General features: G+C 42.6%; 2 protein-coding genes across 2 annotated transcripts; one reads left to right on the forward strand and one right to left on the reverse strand.

Moving 5' to 3' along the window:
* Positions 1–1,219: 1,219 nt before the first annotated feature.
* Positions 1,220–4,894, forward strand: LOC103987264 (transcription factor ICE1). The gene is given in 4 exon segments (XM_065186676.1): positions 1,220–2,516; positions 3,455–3,685; positions 4,253–4,423; positions 4,571–4,894. Coding segments are annotated over 4 exon segments (1,662 nt in total). The 5' UTR covers positions 1,220–1,343; the 3' UTR covers positions 4,658–4,894.
* A 2,277-nt stretch (positions 4,895–7,171) lies between these two features.
* LOC135675972 (auxin response factor 24-like) lies at positions 7,172–13,172 on the reverse strand. The gene is made up of 15 exons (XM_065186677.1): positions 12,647–13,172; positions 12,429–12,541; positions 12,178–12,273; positions 12,022–12,078; positions 11,740–11,892; positions 11,577–11,661; positions 11,037–11,127; positions 10,796–10,960; positions 10,472–10,591; positions 10,297–10,372; positions 10,052–10,223; positions 9,024–9,970; positions 8,116–8,306; positions 7,832–8,027; positions 7,172–7,503 (listed from the first exon to the last, which is right to left on the reverse strand). Exons 1-15 carry the CDS (start codon positions 12,798–12,800, stop codon positions 7,495–7,497), a joined length of 2,625 nt encoding a protein of 874 aa, XP_065042749.1. The 5' UTR covers positions 12,801–13,172; the 3' UTR covers positions 7,172–7,494.
* Between the last annotated feature and the right edge of the window lie 6,310 nt (positions 13,173–19,482).

Below are 19,482 nucleotides of genomic sequence, written 5' to 3' on the forward strand. Positions count from 1 at the left end.
CGAGCTTAGCAGTAAGCATCGGTGCGACATGCATGACAGCGGAGGAAACCGATCCCAAGTTGAGCAGAGGGGACGATCACGAGAGTCTTGGGTTCCTCCAATCCTTTTCTCTCTCCCATTTATTCCCACCCTGCACCACTTGGCAGCCCCTCCCTCTCTCTCTCCTGTCTCCCTGTTTGTCTCCTCTGCCATTAATGACGCCTTGCTTGGGACCTCTTCCGGCCGCTCATGCACGGCCCCCACCCACCTCACCCCCTCTACCTCCTTGTGCGGTCATTGCCCGTTTACCAGGCAAGACAGTAGAGCTCCACAGCTTGCCCAAGTTATTATTACCACTAGAAGAACTCCGTTCGCCAGCTCTCGAAACGTTGGCTGGCGTCTAAAGTTCCCTCGGCACAGAGTGAGAGAGAGGACTTGCCCATGTCTTTGTTCCCTTCTCACTCCATAATTTTACGCACAAGAAAACCTTAATGTCCTTCACATGAACATGGCTGGCCTCATTTGCTGATCTCCATGGCACATGGACCACTCCTCGATCCAATCCAGACGTCAGTGATGTTCTTCTACCTGCTCTTGTAGCTGCCATTGCTACAACAGAAGGTACCGCCACACATCGGTGAAAACTGCAGGTCAAAAGCTTTTATTCTGAAAAGCAGCAGTCAGATCAATAGTTCTACGCTTTAGAGTTTCCTCGCAATCGATAAGCTTATTTGAACTGTCTTGTATAGATCAAGAAGCTGAAATGTTTTTTCAGCTCTTTTCGATCTCCCATCAATGGACAAAATCGACACAAACTTCGCCTTTGATGCAGAAAACTTCTGTTCATTGCACGAGTGGGTGGCCACTCGATGGCCAAGCAAAAGCAAACCGAGCCTTATTATATTATGTCTCATCTTAGGCCACCACCTCAGGACATGATTCCAAGCAGAGAAGCTGTTCCCAGAAGTAGACGCAAGTCGCAGATCTTTGACATGGATGAATTACCAGCTGGCGGCATTACCAGCTGCATTAGATTCAGAAAAAGAGGCGTGAGCGGTCCGTCGAACTTGCAAGACACCAGATAAGACAACAGCCGTGGGAACGTAAAATGAGTGTGTGCATTTAGCCACGGCTGTTTTGGGACTGTAAAACGCTGTAAGAATAGCTAGGGGCAGAACAGGGCAGACGACGAGCACACCACGCGTCTCTCTTCAAGAACAGGACGAAACGTTTCAAACCCCACTCCTCCGAGTCCGAGAGCGACCGCTGCAAGAGGTTTAAAGCCGGAAAACCGAACCGGGATTCCTCCGTCTGTCTTCTTCTCTAACACGAGCTAGGAACAGGGGAAGGAGAAGGGAGAAGCCATGCTGTCCAGGATCAATGGCGTCGTGTGGTCAGAAGAAGGAGGCGACGAGGAGGAGGACGCGGCGTCGTGGACGAGAGCAAGCGCGCCCGGGGCCAGCGGTGGAGCGATGGGCCAGAGCAAGGACGAGCTCGGCCTCCCTAGCTTCAAGTCCATGCTCGACGACGACTGGTACCTGGGCGGCGTCGCCGCCGCCTCCAACGCCTTGCCTTCAGGCGACGCCCAACACCCCTTCGAAGCCTTCCAGACCCATCAAGACGTAGCCTTTTCCTCGAGCGCGAAGCCGCACGAGGCCTAGCTGCTCCCACCCGTCGACGAACTCGATCAAAACCAGCCCTTTTTCCCGGCAAAATCCGCCCTTTCCTCTCTCTTCGGCGCCGTTTGCTCCAATCCCTTCGACGCCGGGCTTGATCTCGGGTGCGACGCTCCGGCGTTTCTTGCGGCTCCCCATATGTCCCATTCCCCTAACCTGATGAACAGAAGCGGCAGCGGCGGGGATGGAGTCCTTGGTTTCGGCGGAATGGGGGCGGACGACCAACTCGGTTGTGCCGATCTGAGCCCTGGAGCTGATTTCTCCGGTGGCCGCCTGCTGCCCCCGTCCGATACTTGTTCCGGTTCCATCTCCGGTGGCACCTTCGGCCCCATGGGCTTCGACAGCTTCGAGAATTCTCCATTGCTCAACCGTTCTAAGGTGTTGCGGCCTCTGGAGATCTTCCCTCCTGTGGGCGCGCAGCCGACTCTGTTCCAGAAGCGGGCGGCGGCCGCTCTCCGCCAGAATTCAGGGGTTGCTGGCGAAAAAGGTGGCTTCTTGGGGCTATGGGGCTCGGAAGGAGTGGGACACGGTAACCGTGGGAAGTCAGCTCTGGAAGAAGAGAACGAGAAGAAGAGGAATGGGAATGAGGACGACGAGATAGACGATGGAAGCATGGACGCATCAGGATTGAATTACGACACGGATGATGCTGCAGGGGAGAGTGCCAAGGGCGAGGAAAATGCGAAGGACGGTGGTGGAGGTAGCAACTCGATGGCCAACAGCACAGTGACGGGTGGTGGAGACCACAAGGGGAAGAAGAAGGGCCTCCCTGCAAAGAACCTGATGGCGGAGAGAAGGAGAAGGAAGAAGCTCAATGATCGGCTTTACATGCTTAGATCTGTTGTCCCCAAGATCAGCAAGGTGAAAAATCTCACACCCGTCAGCTCTTGGTTACTGCCATAGAGTTTCTTAAAGCTTCCTTAATCTTTTAGGTTATTCAGCTGCATGTCTCCTGTAAACCAATTTGTAAGAAGCAAAATTTGAAGTTCTCGACTTTTAGTTGTTTGTTGCTCCTCATGTTCTTGCAGTGTTTGCTTGGCATTCAATTATCTGATTGATTGCAACAAGGAAACTCACTTCAGCTTCTGCATAATATAGCAACACATGTAGTGCTAATTAGTTTACCCTTTGCACAGTTTTATCAAATTCCAATCATCTTGTTTGTAATTATGTTTGTTTAATCTGATTGTATTTTTTTTTTATTTTTTTCAAATGACCGCAAAATTGTGTAACAAATCTTTTTTTTTTCTTTCTGTTTGGGTTGATGATATGAGATGATTCTATGGTTGGTTTTGCCGGACTTCTAAGCTTTTTATTTCTTGTTTTAGAACCTTATTGCCCCTTGTTAGTTAAGTACCTTATTTTGTATACTTTATGAAGTGGATAATGTTGTTCATCCTTCATTTGGTTTTAGATGCTAGATTTTTAGCGAGCATGTTATAAAGCTCTGGATTGCTATGAATCAAAGGACTTTTGTTGTGACTTTTTTGGTAGCTAGGAATTGAGCAGTACTCAATTTATGTTTGTTAGTAAAATATTCATAGTTTTCCGAAGCTGGATCGAACAGAACATATGGATTCTCTTTGACTACCATGTGAAGATAAAAGGTGGATGCCACTATGCATACGGTATCATCTACATATGTTTCCTCTTCGCCGTTAACAGCCATCTAATGTTTTTGTTGGTAGAGTGATTACTAATCTTTGACATCTATCTGAATTACTAAAGGGAAAAAGGTCATCTTGTTATTTGCATCTTTCTCAAGAGTTTAACATAACTGATTCTTCTTGTCCTACTAGATGGACAGAGCTTCCATTCTTGGTGATGCAATTGAGTACTTGAAGGAGCTTCTGCAAAGGATCAATGACCTGCACAATGAACTTGAGTCGACACCTTCCAGTTCTTCAATGCCAGTTGCTGGTGGGACAAGCTTTCACCCTTTGACCCCAACACTACCCACTTTACCATGCCGTGTGAAGGAAGAGCTCTGTCCAAGTTCTTTACCAAGCCCAAATAGTCAACCAGCAAGGGTTTGTGTCCATCTCTCAGTCTCTTGGTTTTATATTTTCTATCTGCTAGTATCATCCTTTATCACTATTGGAGAGTCATGATTATTTTAACTGAATGATGCTTTTCTACCTTTCTTGTCATCGGTCAACCCTGAAGGATCCTTCCTTTTGTTGATCGACAAAGGTTTCATGAAAAATATCGACAAATTTGATAACTAGTTGTCTACCTGATGTCAATCCTAACAAACAATCTCGGCAAACTATTTGTTGCAAATCCTGAGGCCAAATCGCCAAGTAGAATTTTAGTTATGTTGGTGACTGCAGCTCAATGCTCTTATAGAGGAAACCTTTGAAGTTCATTTTTTTCCCAAATTATCAGTCCTTGTTACAGTTTAAGTTATGTGCAAAGCTGTTCTTGTCATTCGCTAAGATCGGAAGGCTGCTGTGAATCCTTTCTTTGTAATTAGATATTGGAATTATAGAAGGCATATTTGCTAACTTTAAAGGACTGGAATCTGGTTTAGACAATTTGCAACCTAATTAATGTTGTTATGTGATGCAAACTGATCTACTCTGTGTGATCTATAGGTTGAGGTCAGGGTACGAGAAGGCCGAGCAGTTAACATTCATATGTTTTGTGCCCGTCGACCTGGTCTATTGCTCTCCACTATGAGGGCACTTGATGGCCTTGGGCTTGACATCCAGCAGGCTGTCATCAGTTGTTTCAATGGGTTTGCCCTAGATGTTTTCCGAGCTGAGGTGAGCTTTGCTTTCATTGCACCACCTGCAAAAACTTAACTTGTATTCTCTCGGTGACGTTGCATCAGATTAGTGCCTCTTGTTTCGGCTTGCCTCACTTTAGTTTCATCGAGGGCGCTAAGCTTCTTCTTGTCACTTTCTTTTCAGCAATGCAAAGAGGGTCCGGGTGTTTTGCCAGAAGAAATCAAGGCAGTGCTCTTGCATTCCGCAGGCTTTGACAATACGATATTGTGAGAGATCAGAGGGAATCAACAATTGTATCGATGCCAGTGGTGCTCGGTGGGTCATAAACAAGGTGATGAAATTGATGGTCATATTAGCATCGTAGTAGTTTCTTAGTACCTGTTTTCTGTATCATTGAGGAAGTTGCCGAGCGGCACTATTCCGAATCTAGCTCGCAGCCAGATAACAGTTTCGCGCTCTGTCTCATTGTGGAATAAAAGTTTATCTATGGTCTAAAATCTCTATCTACATGTGTTTGGATTTTAAGGTCACATATAATCATGTTACCAAGTAGCAGTCACTGCTTGTGCTCTGAATCAGATTGGTGAAAGATTGTATTGCTCCTTGCCTCTGGTCAGAATCGTTATGTGAATGTGTTGTTCTATCTAAATCGAAGATAAGAAAAAGGCCTTTCTTTCATTCGATTAGCAGCATGGGATATGACGAAAGCTGAAAGCTTCCTCAAGAATCTTAGCTGTTCAAGAAAAATAATTTATGGTGCGCAGTGAGTGCATGGCCTTCGGTAAGGCCTCGAGGTATGAGGGCTGGTTGTATGAACAGTGCCATGGCTTCTCAACTGTGTTCTCAGTAAATGCCGCAGGATAATCTGCATGGCTTGGCATGGCAGGTTGTCATGACCTCATCTTCATTCGCTCGCCCTCATTAAATTCTGTCACTCGAATCTTGCGTTGTTGTCATCGTCTCCGGCTCATCTTTTCCTGTGGATCACCAGCCCATTCGCCATTGCCATTACCAGTACCGACAAGATCCTTCGCCGTCGCTACTGGTTGCTGCTCCGAGCTTGCTGCTGGTGTTTGCGTCATTATTTGGCGCTTCTTCGCTGCCGTCAACCCATTCTCATCTGGCATAGCTCGTCTACGATCTTCCTTGAATATATGGTGCAATGAAAAGAGGGTCCGGGTGTTTTGCCAGAAAAATCGTAGACGAGCTATGCCAGAAAAATGGTGCAATGAAAGCAAAGCTCCTCAAAAAACAGTTTGAGGAGAGAAGAAAACCAAAAGCCATGATGGACTTGACTATATGACATCTGTCTCTGTCCCTTCATACTATTTATTACTCGTAGCAGAGTGATCTTTCGTTTACAATATTTCATGGCAGATTTGCGAGAACGAGATGTTGCGGTGCTACGGAACGGTAGATAAAAGGGAAGAGCCAAAGGATTGCAATTACTGATTCCCCTGCAAGTACTTATGGGTTGGACATCGATCGAAGTTGGGGCTTCGCTGACAAGATAAATTATTGATCGAGGTCTATTCCTTTCTGCACTACTGAGAGATCACGGCTGGGGCCGGGCAAGCCAACCAGCCATAAGTGGGCGATGATATATGTCTTGACCGTCACCGGCATTAACACCCCACAGCATCTATCTCATCAGAAAAGAAGCGTCTGCAATCCTGCCCGGGAAAGACGAAGATCTTCCTGTCTCTGGTTTTTCCACCCAGCAATCCGCCTTTGTTTGCCGCCAGAAAGAGAGAGAGAGAGAGAGAGAGAGAGAGAGAGAGAGAGATTCCCCGGTCCTTGTTGAACTTTCGCCCAACATAGCGTAGCTCTGACTGGAGATCCGATGTGCTCATCTGCTGCTGCTTCCTTCCTCCGTTTGGACAACGCAAAGTCGAGCGGGAAAGAATTCCTGCTCGAGAAAGGATGGAACACAACCGGTGGTTGATGCAGGCTCGATCGATGAGATTCCCCCTCGAAAAGGCCAAGAGAAAATTGACGCTCTCGATCAAATCCTGTGGAGTGGATTAGGAGGCTGGGAAAGTGAGATTCCAGCCGACACACCTATCAATCACTGATTTATCATGCTTGATCTCCAGAGTGGAACACCGATGACTACGTAGCATCCCGTGTTCCGAGTGGCTCCCCTGGCCCATGTCCCAACCGTAGGAAACACTTCACGACAGTTAGCATCTGCAATTCATACCAACTGTAGAAGGCACTCCCAGTTTGAAGCCCTGTCTGTGGTGATGCCTCCTGCCCACTAGCCGATGCCCATCTCATCAGAGAGTCAAAATTTACGAGACGAGATGATCAACAAACCCATCTTCGATTCACGGTACCAAGATCTGTGAACATGGAAATAAAATACAGAGCTCAATCGTTGTTCCTATAACAAGATATACACCGTAACAAATACACATCACGTTCTTCTCGTCCTTTGACCGTCGACCAGTAAACACCAAACCCTTGGGGGCGCGTACCAGTGCGTGATTAGCAGCTTTCAAGCTCGTCGGTAGAATTTTCAGGTACATTACATTGCACAGGGCTCTGGCCACTGCATTACTTTAGCAAATCGACATAAGAATCAACAAATATAACTATCAGAAACACTATCTCGATGTTTAGGGCAGAACCAGTGCCCGGAACATGTATTTAGAGTATTAAATCACAACTTGGTGTTAACAAATACACCACAGAAAAGTGCAGAACACAGCCATTTCCTAAGATCGGTATGATTTCGATTCATCCATACATTCTATGAAAATTATCATGACAGCACAGAAAGAGGCAAAAGGATGGGGGATGTGCATTATACTTACTATAATAAAACTGAGAAGCTATTTACATCATAGGTGCAAAAGATTAAGACGACTTTACCTATTCGGTATATATATATATCACAAGCGATTTTGTAAGGAAAAAAAAAATTACAATACCAGCAAAACTGTAGGAATAAGAAAGGTTCCATGCCCCGGGCTAGGGGAAGAAGCACGAGCGAGCAAGGTGGACAAGGCCGGGCTTTACCAACAAGAGTTTCAAGTATCTCATATGTTGGACCCACCACAAAAAGCTACTTCAGTGTTAAGTTCGTTGCTTAGCTAGCATCTTCAAAAGGCCTGCACAAGACAACCACACACTAGAAAGATTACTTCTTTCCAGTTCAAATCATAGAAAATAAAAAAGGATGCTCCAAATTAAACAGAAAAATATGTCTGCAAGTATATATTGTCATCATCATGATATATGGTGAATGGTCAATGATATGGTCATTTTGACATTAAAACAAAGTTCAAAGATACAGAATTCTGCATTTCAGATGTAAATATGAAGATATATAATAGCCTCATCTTTTCACAGAATCAACAAATGAAAATCAGGAACAGCCACATGCATTAAAATCAGGCTTAATTGTCAAAGTAGGAAAAGCTTAAAACCACAATATACCGCATCAACTCCAGGACAACCCTCAGAATTCTCAGAATTAGCAGTAGGCACAGGGCGCTTTGTTTCTTTGCCAGATATCCTTTCTTCAGAAACAGCTGGAGACTCTTCAACTCTAGAATTTAGTGTTCCTGGATTCATTCTTTGGACCTCCTCTCGAGTGTAGATGTAAATCTTACGAACCATGTTACAGAATTCACTGCAACGAGAGATGAGTCATCTTCCCTGGCAATTAAACTGTACCAAAGTGAAGGTAAGCAGAAAAAATGTTAAATACAATTACTTACTTCCAGGGATCATCTCCAACAAGCATCATATCACCTTCATTGTCAGTGTATACGACAAGCCAAATTTTGTTGGGAGCTATTAATGCACCCTCAAATTCAAACATTTGATCTAGCTCAGCAATCAGTTCATCATAACCATTGAACTTGGTAAGATCAACAGATCTGCCAAGAGCAATACCTTGCTTATGCACCTGAAATGAAAAGAATTAGGTCAAAGTCCTTGCTACATTTACATAAAATTTTAACCTTTTCAGAAATCTACCATATTCTCACAATAGTCCAACACCGTAACAACTAGTAATGACAACTCGGCAAATTACTCCATACAATGCAGAATGAGAGAATCATATATTTCAATAGTTCCAGAATAGGAAAACTTGAGCCAAGTATTGGTATCTGTCAGCATTTATTCATCGAATTCACTCCAGCTACTACAACGTTCAAGAGTTACGTGGATCTTTATAACTATTCGACAACAATCTAAAGGTCTTTTACACCAAGAACTTGTTTCATGAAGAAAGCTGCTGGTTCAAAGATTTTTTTTTTTCTGAAGTTATTGAGAAGGCACTAACTTTTTGCAACTTGTCGAATAACAGCATATTTACTTGTTCTGATTACTAGTATTCTGAGGTGGAAACCTACACTGTAGTACATATGATCTCCAGCTGAAAATGAAATATGACTTCCATGATTAAAACCAAGGACACATAGCAATAACACTTACATAATGCATAACAAAAGTTACAGCTTCCAGTCCATGGCATTTTATAGCTGTAACATGAAAGAAAATTGTAACACAGCAGCCAAAAATCATCACAGCAACATACCAATACCATAGATTAAGACAGCAACAAAATGAATTTTATAGAATCATGTCCAACATTCATTATGCTAAAAAGAAAGGTTACCTTGGTGCAACTCCTGGTTGAACCACCTTGCATTTTGTTCTGAACATCCTTAGAAGCCTGTGGACAAACCTGAATAGGTTTCTCTGTATCACCATTTGTCAGTGTGGCGGAGACCAACTTTGCAGCTATGCATGACTCAGAATGCTTGGCAGCCTCTAGACCTTGCGGTTGGGGCAATGCTGCAGCTAGATGGCTATGTGGCATCAGAATTTCTGCAGAGTTGCTCTGTCGTACAACTGATTCAGATGCCACAGGTTTGCTGTTTAGATGAAACCCAAATAGCTTGCAACCACTATTATTTGCTTTGTACTTTGCCACATCATTTTGGGATGGTACCAGGGGCTGAAGTGTGATGACCCTGTGCTGTGGCACGTTATCGGTTTGAGAATCGGGAAGCGAACATCCTAACCAATCTGATGACTGTTGATCACCTCCTAAGCCCTTCAGTTCCGACTGGCCTCCCTGCATTCCATATATGCAACTTCCAACTTTCTGAAAGGATAGCTCACCAACATGTGCAGTCATTTTCAAGTTGCATTCACCCAAATTTAAATTTGAATTTGAAGGCATCAAAGACCATAAGCCAGGAGAACAGTTATGTTTGGCCTCTTGATCCCGGAAATGAGGCTTTAAAAAAAATTTATCACCTGAGGCCTGCTCAAGAAATGGTGAGTGAAACCCACTTGAATCACCAGAAGGCTGAAATCCTGATAACATGTCAGTGTACATAGGTTCCTGCCTCTTTATGTGCATCCAGCTCTCAGATCCCAATCTTCTCTGAGCAGAAACATCATTTTTCTCTTCGTCATGTGTCAACCACATGATTGGCTTCTGAGCAGTATCTGCCTCGTTGCTAAAAGTACTTCTCAATGTTGCCATGTCTTGACCTTGCAATACCCTTGGGACTCCATGTGATTGGGAAGGGTCCATAGAGATTTTCGAAGAGGCTGACAAACATGTTCCAATAGTTAACTTTCATTTGAAAAGAAAGCTGGTGAAATAGTAGGATGGCACAAGTCAGACTTTACCTTCTTTTGTAAGAACAGATGAATCCGGGGAAGAAGGAAAGGCAGTTGTTCGAGGCCTTTTTGGCCTAGGCATAGGAATAGGGTTAGGAGGCAGAGGCAACTGAACAGGTTCAATTTTCCATGGGGACACCCTATCTGGACGAGGAATTGAAGAGGCTTCATCCCAACGTACCTAAAATTTAAAACATATTACCACTCAATTTAGATCAGGTAATGCCAACAGCTGTAACTCTAGGATAAATCACCTTCAGGCATCTCCATTTCGATCCAGGCCACCTGCTTGGTTCAGAATCTCCAATGCCAACAATGGTGCCAGTGAACCTTCAGGTACAGATCAGAAACGATTACTTCAATTTATCACAAGCACTCCTAAGGTAACCTTATGTATGACGTGAAATGAAAGTAAAATACATTTTATACCTCTGTTCTGGGGCTTCTTCACCTTCAAATCTCATTTTGAACCTCATTCCTATAGAATGGTTGTTTTTTATTGAATCAACATATTGATCAAAAGGAACAATGAATTCAGTTGGACAAGTCCTGTCAAAAATAATCACATGGAATAATTAGACAAAGGAAGTATCTCAGTTGGTTTGTACTACAAACAACTGTAGTGGCTTGACAAGTAATGAGATTCTCTTCTCCTACAATCTGTCTCCATGCTTCAAATCTATACCAAAATACATTGCAGTTGCTTTATTAAGTGTGATATGTTGCATGTAATACAATGCATAGGCCACATACCGTGGTTTGTAGTAAACAGTAAACATGGTTCCAGTGTTGACAGCATGCCATGCTGTAGCAAGGACACCCAGGTGCATACTGTGACTGGATATAACTGAAGATGGAACATTTGTCTGCTGTCTCATAGCTCGTCTCACGCCTACACGTAGTTCGCCATTGTCCCCTCTGCTAGCAATGGAGCAATCACTTAGTAATAACCCTGAATGTTGAACATGTTTGGAGGGGTTGGACATTAGTAGACCTTAGAAAGATAAAAGCATCCCCAGCAACAAGCCTTTTAGAACTAACAAAGACGCTCCATCCACTTTGAAGCAGGTGTCTTCGCGGTTGACCTAGTTTAACAACACAGCAGATTATCAGGTCCATGGATAACTAGCTACCACAGGTGGCCATAGTAACCAGCACGAGACTAGAGCATACAGATCTCTTTAAAGGCATATAGAGCTTAGAAACAGATGTGTGCCATGTTGATGTCTGTTTCAACCGAGCTTGCTCATTTGAGCTAATAGGCTAGCCATCTACAATAAAAAGTCGGAAGAAAAAAAGAAACCATCTATGATAAGCCAACATCAAACGATTTCACCAGAAAGCCAACATTTTTGGTGAACAAGACTGGAGAAAAAAACACCCATAAAACCTTTAAAATAGACCGGGGAACTACAACCTTTAAAACCAACAAATCCAGAAAAAAAAAAAAAAAAACAATAAAGGAATTCCCACAAACCCCATTGATTCCATAATCAAAGAAGTATGAAGGGCACAACTTATAATATAGTCTTACCACGAAAGATGTGGCGGAAGCGCCATTCAACTCCATGCAAGTCCTTCGCCACAAGCTCTTGACTTGGCGGCTGCTGGCTCATATCCTGATCACCAACCAAACAATCAGCAAAAGGGGAGATAAACCATCCACAGAGGGGAGAAAAGGATACTCGAAATCTAACCAGCGGAGGTAGGCACTCATCAGCATGCCGTCTTAGCACTGAGAACCCACCGTGGGTGCTGGTGTCTGACGCGGTCAGCGTCTTGCAGAAGGAATACACATGAGGCCGTGGAGGTGGAGGCTGAAGCGTGTCCTTCTCCACGGTGTTCTCATCCTGCTTAAAAACGAGAGCCGTGTTGTTATTATCTCAGCGAAATACTCTACTTTATCGCCTTAGCTCAACAAAAATCCACAGCAAAAACAACCAAGAAGTAACCAAAATGCATGGTCACTGAAGAAATACCTTTGAATCAGGGAGCAAAGTGATCTGAGCAAATACCTCATCGGTGTCTGGTTCGGCCTACCAACACAGCGATAGCTCTTTAAAGCTCAGAACAGAATATAAGGGAGAAACAACACTTACTTTACAACACGAGATAGGAGGGTTCGCGGGAAGCACCTTCAGATGGACGTTCATCACCCGGCAGAGGATCTTCCACGGGAGATTGTAGACAGGCATCTGCTGGTCCGCAACCTGATTTGTTGAAGCTTCTACCTAAAACACCACAAAAGACCACCAAGAAACGGAGATTAACAGCACCTTTACAAATGCACAAACAAGAAAAAGATGACCCAAAACAACCGGGGGGATTCCGAAGCGTCACAGATTTTGGGAGGAATTCGAGCAAAGACGGTGCTCTCAAGTCTCACCTGCTCCATATGACCCTGTGGGAAGTAGAAGACCCTCTCCCCCACTCTGGGAATCGTCACCAGCGGGCCTGCGCAAGCGTGCCATAGCTCCGTATACAACGCATCCACCGAATCTGGAACAAGAACCATTCCAAAATCAAAACCTAACCGAAACCCTAATAGTCAACAGAGAACCCTACTTCTCCGGCCAGCGAGCGGAGATCGAGGCCGGAACTCACCTTTCCCGCCGACCGCGCCGCCGGAAAGCCCAAGGCTCCCCTCGGTGTCGCTTCCCCTCACCGGCGCGCCGTCGTGCAGCTCGCTACATCCCGAGGACACGGTATCCCCTCGTCCTTGACTACTCCCCTTCACCGACACCTCCGACGACGCCATCCAACCCAACCGAGCTCACCAGCATCCACCGCGCTTCGGCAATTCCCTCATCCACCACCGATCCAACCAAAACAAACCATCAAAAACCCTAAATCGAAGCCCCGAACGCCTCCCAACCCAAATCGTTCGAGATCAGAAGCCAAAAAAAAAAGTCCCAATTCTGAGAAATAGCTCCCAAAATCTCTACGAACACCCAAAAGTCTCCCCCTCAGTCGCCCTTCGCAACCTCCGCTCGCTTCTTCTAAATCTTAAGCCGCTCTCCATCCTTCTCTCTCTCTCTCCTCTTTCTTCTTTTGTGCGCAGAGAGGAGCTCGGAGGAGGGGAGAGAGAGAGAGAGAGCCGCCGTACTGTCGTCGACCGGGGCCCCTTCGGATCCTGTCCAGCACACGCAGTCCAACAACCGTCCTTCTAATTGTTGTGAGGGGATCCGGAGTGGGACCCGCAGCAAGGAAGAGCCATCATTCGAAATGACATCGGCTTGTTGCGTAGCAGCCCAGCACGAGATCACACCCGGCTTAACTCGGGTCAAAATCCCGAAGCAATCATTTCAACCACGGTCAATTCCCCAACCGGAACCGGCCGCGAGGACGCCGTCAATGTGCCGTTAGGCGAGCGGCTCCCTCGAAAAGGAAAAAGCCATGACGGCGTCGTGCCTTCCCGTCTCGCCCCCGGGGGACGCCTGTGTCGTGCTATTAACGGACAGCGCCCTGAAAATAAAAAACCATTTTCCTCCAGTTTTATTAATTCGAGTCCTTTTCCACTTTCCATTTTATAAATCTACCCTTTTAAAATTCTGCAAATAACCACACTTTACTCCTGTAAAGTCTGGTACCACATATTTAATTTCTTAAATATTAAAATATATTTTTAGATATTTCTGTCAGAAAATTCATGATTACTATGATCCTCAGATGTTAATTTAAAATAGATTCTTTTTCCAAATATATTAATTAAAGTCAAAGAATTAACAAGAATTTGTTTTTTTAAGGAATATATATGTTAAACCGAAATCTAAACGAGTAAACACGGAAAAAAAAAAGGATTTTAAGGTATATAAATATAAGTTTCTCTTACTTTTTCTTTGTCGTGCTCCGGTGGTCCCGGGCCTCGACATGACACGCGTCGGATTTCTGGTGGCCGTTATTGGGCCCAATGAAGTCCTATGCTGGAGCGGTGTCGGTTTTTCGGGAGGTGAACGTAACGCCACCCGCACCACGCTTCGATGCGTTACTCGTCCGAGGTAACGGCCTCCTTCCTTCCGAGTAGGTGTTTGGATGTGGCGCTACAAACAGCGGCCTATGAACTGCCAAACGTGGCGTGTTTCGTCCGGCTATTGAGGACAGCTTGCGCGATATACGAAAATGTAGACACTGTTTTCTGTTCTATATAGACATCTGATCACAAATCCGGCGACGGAGTAGGTAAGTGGCGAAGCTGCTTGGCCCATACAAGCTCGATGATACGATCCTGGCCGTCCATCGAGCTGTGGGTAGGCAGGTGATCGTGGGGAACGTTTTGGCCAGTAGAAAACGCGGGTGGGTTGTTGGGGGGTGAGGTAGGTAATTAGCGAATAAAATGGAGGGAAAAGCAGTTGTCGCCAGGGTGCGGGCCCCGAGGAGCTGAGGAGGCGGGTCCCACACATGCCCCTTCCTGACCCGACAACTCTCCCGCCTTACCCAAGCAAGGAGGGCCTCCGGTCCCCTCTACTAACCAAACCCAACCAACGTGTCAGAATCGTTAACTCGGGTTAAAGCTATCAGCAGAGTCACTTTTCGTACGCTTTACCGCGACCGGTCTCACCGAAAGGTGGGCTCCTTCGGTCCTGCAATCGCGAGGCAGGTAGGCACGCCGCGTGACTGCACCAGGGTTTGGAAGAGCATCTCTCGACGATTGCTTTGCGGGTCTCAAACTGAAGTGCGACCCGTTCAGGTCTCGAAAAACCGATCCGCTCTAATCGTGCCATTCATATCTCGCCACGTCCGATCTTCACACCGTCTCTGCTCGACACGAGTAATTTTTGACGGGTCGGGGTGCGAATTCGGGTTTCTACGCCACCCGCCACGTGTGAGTTAAACGGCGGTCATTAGCGTGGAGATTCGTGTTCCCTGCTACGCTATTTTAAACGAGACGAAGTCACGTTAATGTTAGCTTAATGTTCGGATCAATCACACAATATATATATATATATATATATATATATATAGAAAACGTCATGGTATTATCATATTTTTGGTCAGACCAGTCGATGTGACTGTAACAGTTCTGCCCTATGTTCTTCTTTTGTCTTCTTCGTAGATAATATCTAAATATTCTTCATTTAATTAGAAGTTTAGAACTTTTTTTAAAATAATAATAAAAATTTCATGCAAACGTTTAAGCTAATCGAAACGTCATGTCCATATGATACTTATGTGAGTATATATTTGATAATAAAAACAGATTATGATGGTTGAAAAGACATTAAATTAAGTAAGATATGATATTTATGGATCCACAAAAAATAAATATTTATTTGTCACGACCGTCGACGAGACAAAGGCACTCGATGATGGCAAAGAAAGGTCGTGAAAAGTGGGCGTCGGGTACACGGAGAGAGGAACAAGAGGATGAAGAAGACCTGTGATTGGAGCCTAGGGCAGGGGCCCGTCCATCCACCAACGGGGGGGCGCACCGCGTGGAGCAGAGCAGACGTTGCAGGCGGCCAGCGAGCTGCCGAGACTCGTGAGAGCTCCGCAGAGGTGCGTACCGACGAGGCGCTGACCGTCTCGTTTAGTCTTCGATCCTCGTTTTTCCTAATAGGAATATCATCAAACGACTCGAGTGCTGTTGGCCGGGATTAGAACTTTTGATATTAAATCTATATAGAATGAACTTTTGATCCCCTTCATAACTCTCGTCCTAACTGAGAGAGAGAGAGACAGAGAGGAGCGGATAGAATCCCTTATGGAGCTTCACTCTCTTACAGTTGGTGATCAACCATGAGAGACTTGGGAGCCTGTGTTAGAGGAGATGTAGTTGGCATGACTTGAGATTGGGTGTGTGCCAATTGCTTCGAATGCGATAAATAGACAAAACCACTCCTATTAATGTGATAATTATTTTTCACATTATCATCTTCATATATCATCATGTGATAATTATTTTTCACTGGTCAAAATGTAAATCATCCAATCGATATTTATTATACGTGTCATGTTAATTTCAGAACAGACAAAAAAACCTGTTAGACGTGTCATATCAATATAGCATATATTGTATATTCTCTCAGTAAATCGATAATTATAATAAAAATAATAATTATATAAAATGATATTAGTATGTGTGTTTTTCGAGACATAAATAAATACGGTTGTATATCCAATATAAAATGATATTAGCATGCATGTCCCACTGTAGACATACATAGAATGTATACATTTTATGTGTTAAATTTTTTTTTTCCATCATTCAAGTTACAGATGCTAAATGATTTCTCATATGGACACTTTGAAAAGTAAATTACATTGGATTAATTTAAATTGGATATACAACCGTATTTATTTATGTCTCAAAATGCAAAATATTCGGACATCTTTCTCATTGATCAAGCTAAGTTATTTAGGTTATAGGCCAATATTAATATAATTTTTTTTGGCTATTTAGTGGTTTACATATGTGTATATTTATCTTCTTCTTTTTTTTCAAAGAATATTCACCTTTATATCTACACATGAATATCATTTTAGGACTTAGTCACTAATTTGAGAGGATCAAAATATTTTTGTGTTGTATTAGTATCAATACTTAAAAGGATTGAATTTGGGTAGCTTAGAATAAGATCTTGCTGAAATGCTAGTTTAATTTTATTAAAGATAACATTAAGTGTTGATTCAACGTATTAGTGTAGATTATAGTTATTCAAGTTGGGATGGTGATTCAAATCAAATCGATGTTCGTTCTAAATCAGTTTCACTCTAGGTAGGTTATTATTCATAGAGTATCAAACCTGTAAAACTAAGTTAAGGATATTTCTGTCTCTCTAATGGTTAAGTTAGTTATTGGGTTCGATCTGGTTGGATTGATTGGATCGATCGACTTATACTGAAGTGAAGTAATGGAAGCGCACATAGGATCTCTTTTACGAGTGACTTTAAGGACGATTATGTTTGTAATCATCGATGATAAGAGGGGAATGTGTGACATTATCAAGCAAAAACTTTACGTGATGTTTATTGAACCTAGCACCTACATAGGCTGATAGTTCCAATCATAAGTTTGGACAAACATTCATTTGACCATGTATCATCCCGTGATGAGCATATGTCTTATAATAAGACTGTCACCTGCTAGCTATGTATGATTCTTGTGTTTTTTTATGATCAACACATTGGCTCATTAGTGGACATGTATCGTCCTATGGTGAGTATTATCTCATGATTTGATCACCACTTATCAGCCACATGTGATCCCCATGTTCTTAGTGTTTGACTTATTGGCCTATCAATCCATCGACCATGTGATGATATTATATCCAACATGTAACTATTTATCTATTACTAGACTCCCACGTTGGGTTTAATAGATTATAGGATTATTAAGCCAATGACGCTCTGGCCTATGTTGTTGTCTCTAATGATAAGTTTGTTCATCATTTTTTTAATCATATGTAGTCAAAATGCACGTTCAACCCTCAAGATGTGGAGAGGCGCAAGTCGATAGAGCCAACGAGGAATCGATGTCTTGAAGTAGTTGATAATTAAAGTGAGTGTTGACTAATATTGTTTCAGTGATGTACTACTAATGTCATATGCAGATATCATCGAGAAGGCTCAATTGTAGAGGGTGGAGGGGCTCATCGAGCAGCTTCGGGTCCAGGAGACTTGGTGCCTCGAATATGAGATCGACGAAGTGGTTAAGTATAAAGTGTCCAAGAGGTTATAGGTTTGGTAATCTATAACTTTCCTTATCACCCTCTAAGAGTTATTAAAAATGTATGACATACGAGGGAATCTACCATCCCGAATAATGTTATATTTGAGGTGAATATAACTATGTAACTATATGTTTGGTGAGGTCAAAGCTTCCTGCATATGGTTTTAAGATTGACATTCGAAGTCCCTATGCGATTGGATCCTTCATAATACTTGAAATAGAACCTTATATATAGATCGACTTTAGATTACATTTCATTTTTGATATCCTTATGGTCCATCTCGAAAAGTTGGACTTACATATTTTGAGATAGTTCAATCATGACTCCTTTGGTCCCTCTAGTTTTTGGGATGGATTATTGAGTGGCCCGTGAGAAAAGTTTTGATGAGAGTTATTCCTTTAATATAGATCGACTGGGTGCAACTCTACCATTAAACTAGGGGCTATAGAAGATGGTGGAATTGGAGCTAGGAAACAAGGAGTAACTGGAGTTAAGTGTAAATCATGTTGTATCATTTGGATTAGCAGAAGAAGATGAGAGGCCACGATTTGGAATGCCCAAATCAACTTGTCAAGTTAGGTTGTAGAAGGTTTCCGTGGGTATAGTTATAATTTGAGTATCATTACGTTGGAGGTTTGGCAAACGATGATAGATTGACTGTTGAATCTTAGAATAGTCGACGAAAGAGCTAAATCTAACTTAGGAGGATTGAGAATGATGAGTTTTGTATAAGTAGGATCATAAGGCACGGTCTCAAATTGCAACTAAAATTTTTTTCTTATACAAGTAGGATTATATACATTGATCATTTCTAAATAGGAGTTACTTTGATTGATTCATCCTTAATTATGGTTTTAGATGAGTTTTTACCTCACAAATTATAAAATAATTAATTATATTTTTTATTTATTAATACAAGATTCAATCACACATAAATAATCAAATGACTTATGATATCGTAGACCAATGCTAACTCAATACCAATACGAAGGTATACAAGATCTTGTGTTATAGTTGACAAGTCATAGCATTAGTATGAACTGTTATCTCATAATCATTTACCGAGTCAATTCTCATTTCAGTTCATTGATTACATAACACAGTATAAAAGATCCTTAGTATGTACTTATTTCATTGAAAAAAATTTATTTTCTACACTTTCTTAGAATCCCATAAAATTAAGTATTAAAGGTATCTTTATCAATAAAAAAAAAAATAGATTCGAATGGTTGACATATCATAGCATCGTAATCTAATCGAAAATTCGATATATGATAATGCTAGATTATTTTAAATAATTATTTATCGAGTCTTTTCTTAATTCAATTGACATATTAGAGGGTCGTAATCTAACTGAAAATTCGATACATGATGATTATAGATTATTTTAAATAATTATTTATCGAGTCTTTTCTTAATTTAATGACATATTAGAGGGTCGTAATCTAACTGAAAATTCGATGTATGAACTTATTTCATCGAAAAAAAATATTTTCTATAATTTTCTTAAAATCCCCACAAAATTAAATATTAGAGGCATATTTATTAGAAAATAAACCAAACTAAGATCCGAGTGGCAGACATATCAGTCCGTCACAATCTAATTTACGATCTATTATGTAAAACGTTAGGTACGCATATAATGCTAATTTCATTTCAATCCTCACTACAAATAACTTCATTAAGTTGACATGACACGGCTACACGTTTGCTCTTAATAGCATGTGAGCGTCGGTGGTAGGTATTTTTGTAATATCTGACATTATCGGG

This window comes from Musa acuminata, chromosome BXJ1-6 (assembly GCF_036884655.1).
Source record: "Musa acuminata AAA Group cultivar baxijiao chromosome BXJ1-6, Cavendish_Baxijiao_AAA, whole genome shotgun sequence".
Classification (NCBI taxonomy): domain Eukaryota; kingdom Viridiplantae; phylum Streptophyta; class Magnoliopsida; order Zingiberales; family Musaceae; genus Musa; species Musa acuminata.

What these genes read in the sequence shown, in the direction of transcription:
- LOC135675972 (XM_065186677.1), bottom strand. Translation starts at nt 12,800, where the DNA reads ATGGCGTCGTCGGAGGTGTCGGTGAAGGGGAGTAGTCAAGGACGAGGG. An exon ending in CACAGGGTCATATGGAGCAG is followed by an intron (nt 12,274 to 12,428) that starts GTGAGACTTGAG and finishes GTGGTGTTTTAG; the next exon opens with GTAGAAGCTTCAACAAATCA. An exon ending in GATGCTTTTATCTTTCTAAG is followed by an intron (nt 10,961 to 11,036) that starts GTCTACTAATGT and finishes CATTGCTAGCAG; the next exon opens with AGGGGACAATGGCGAACTAC.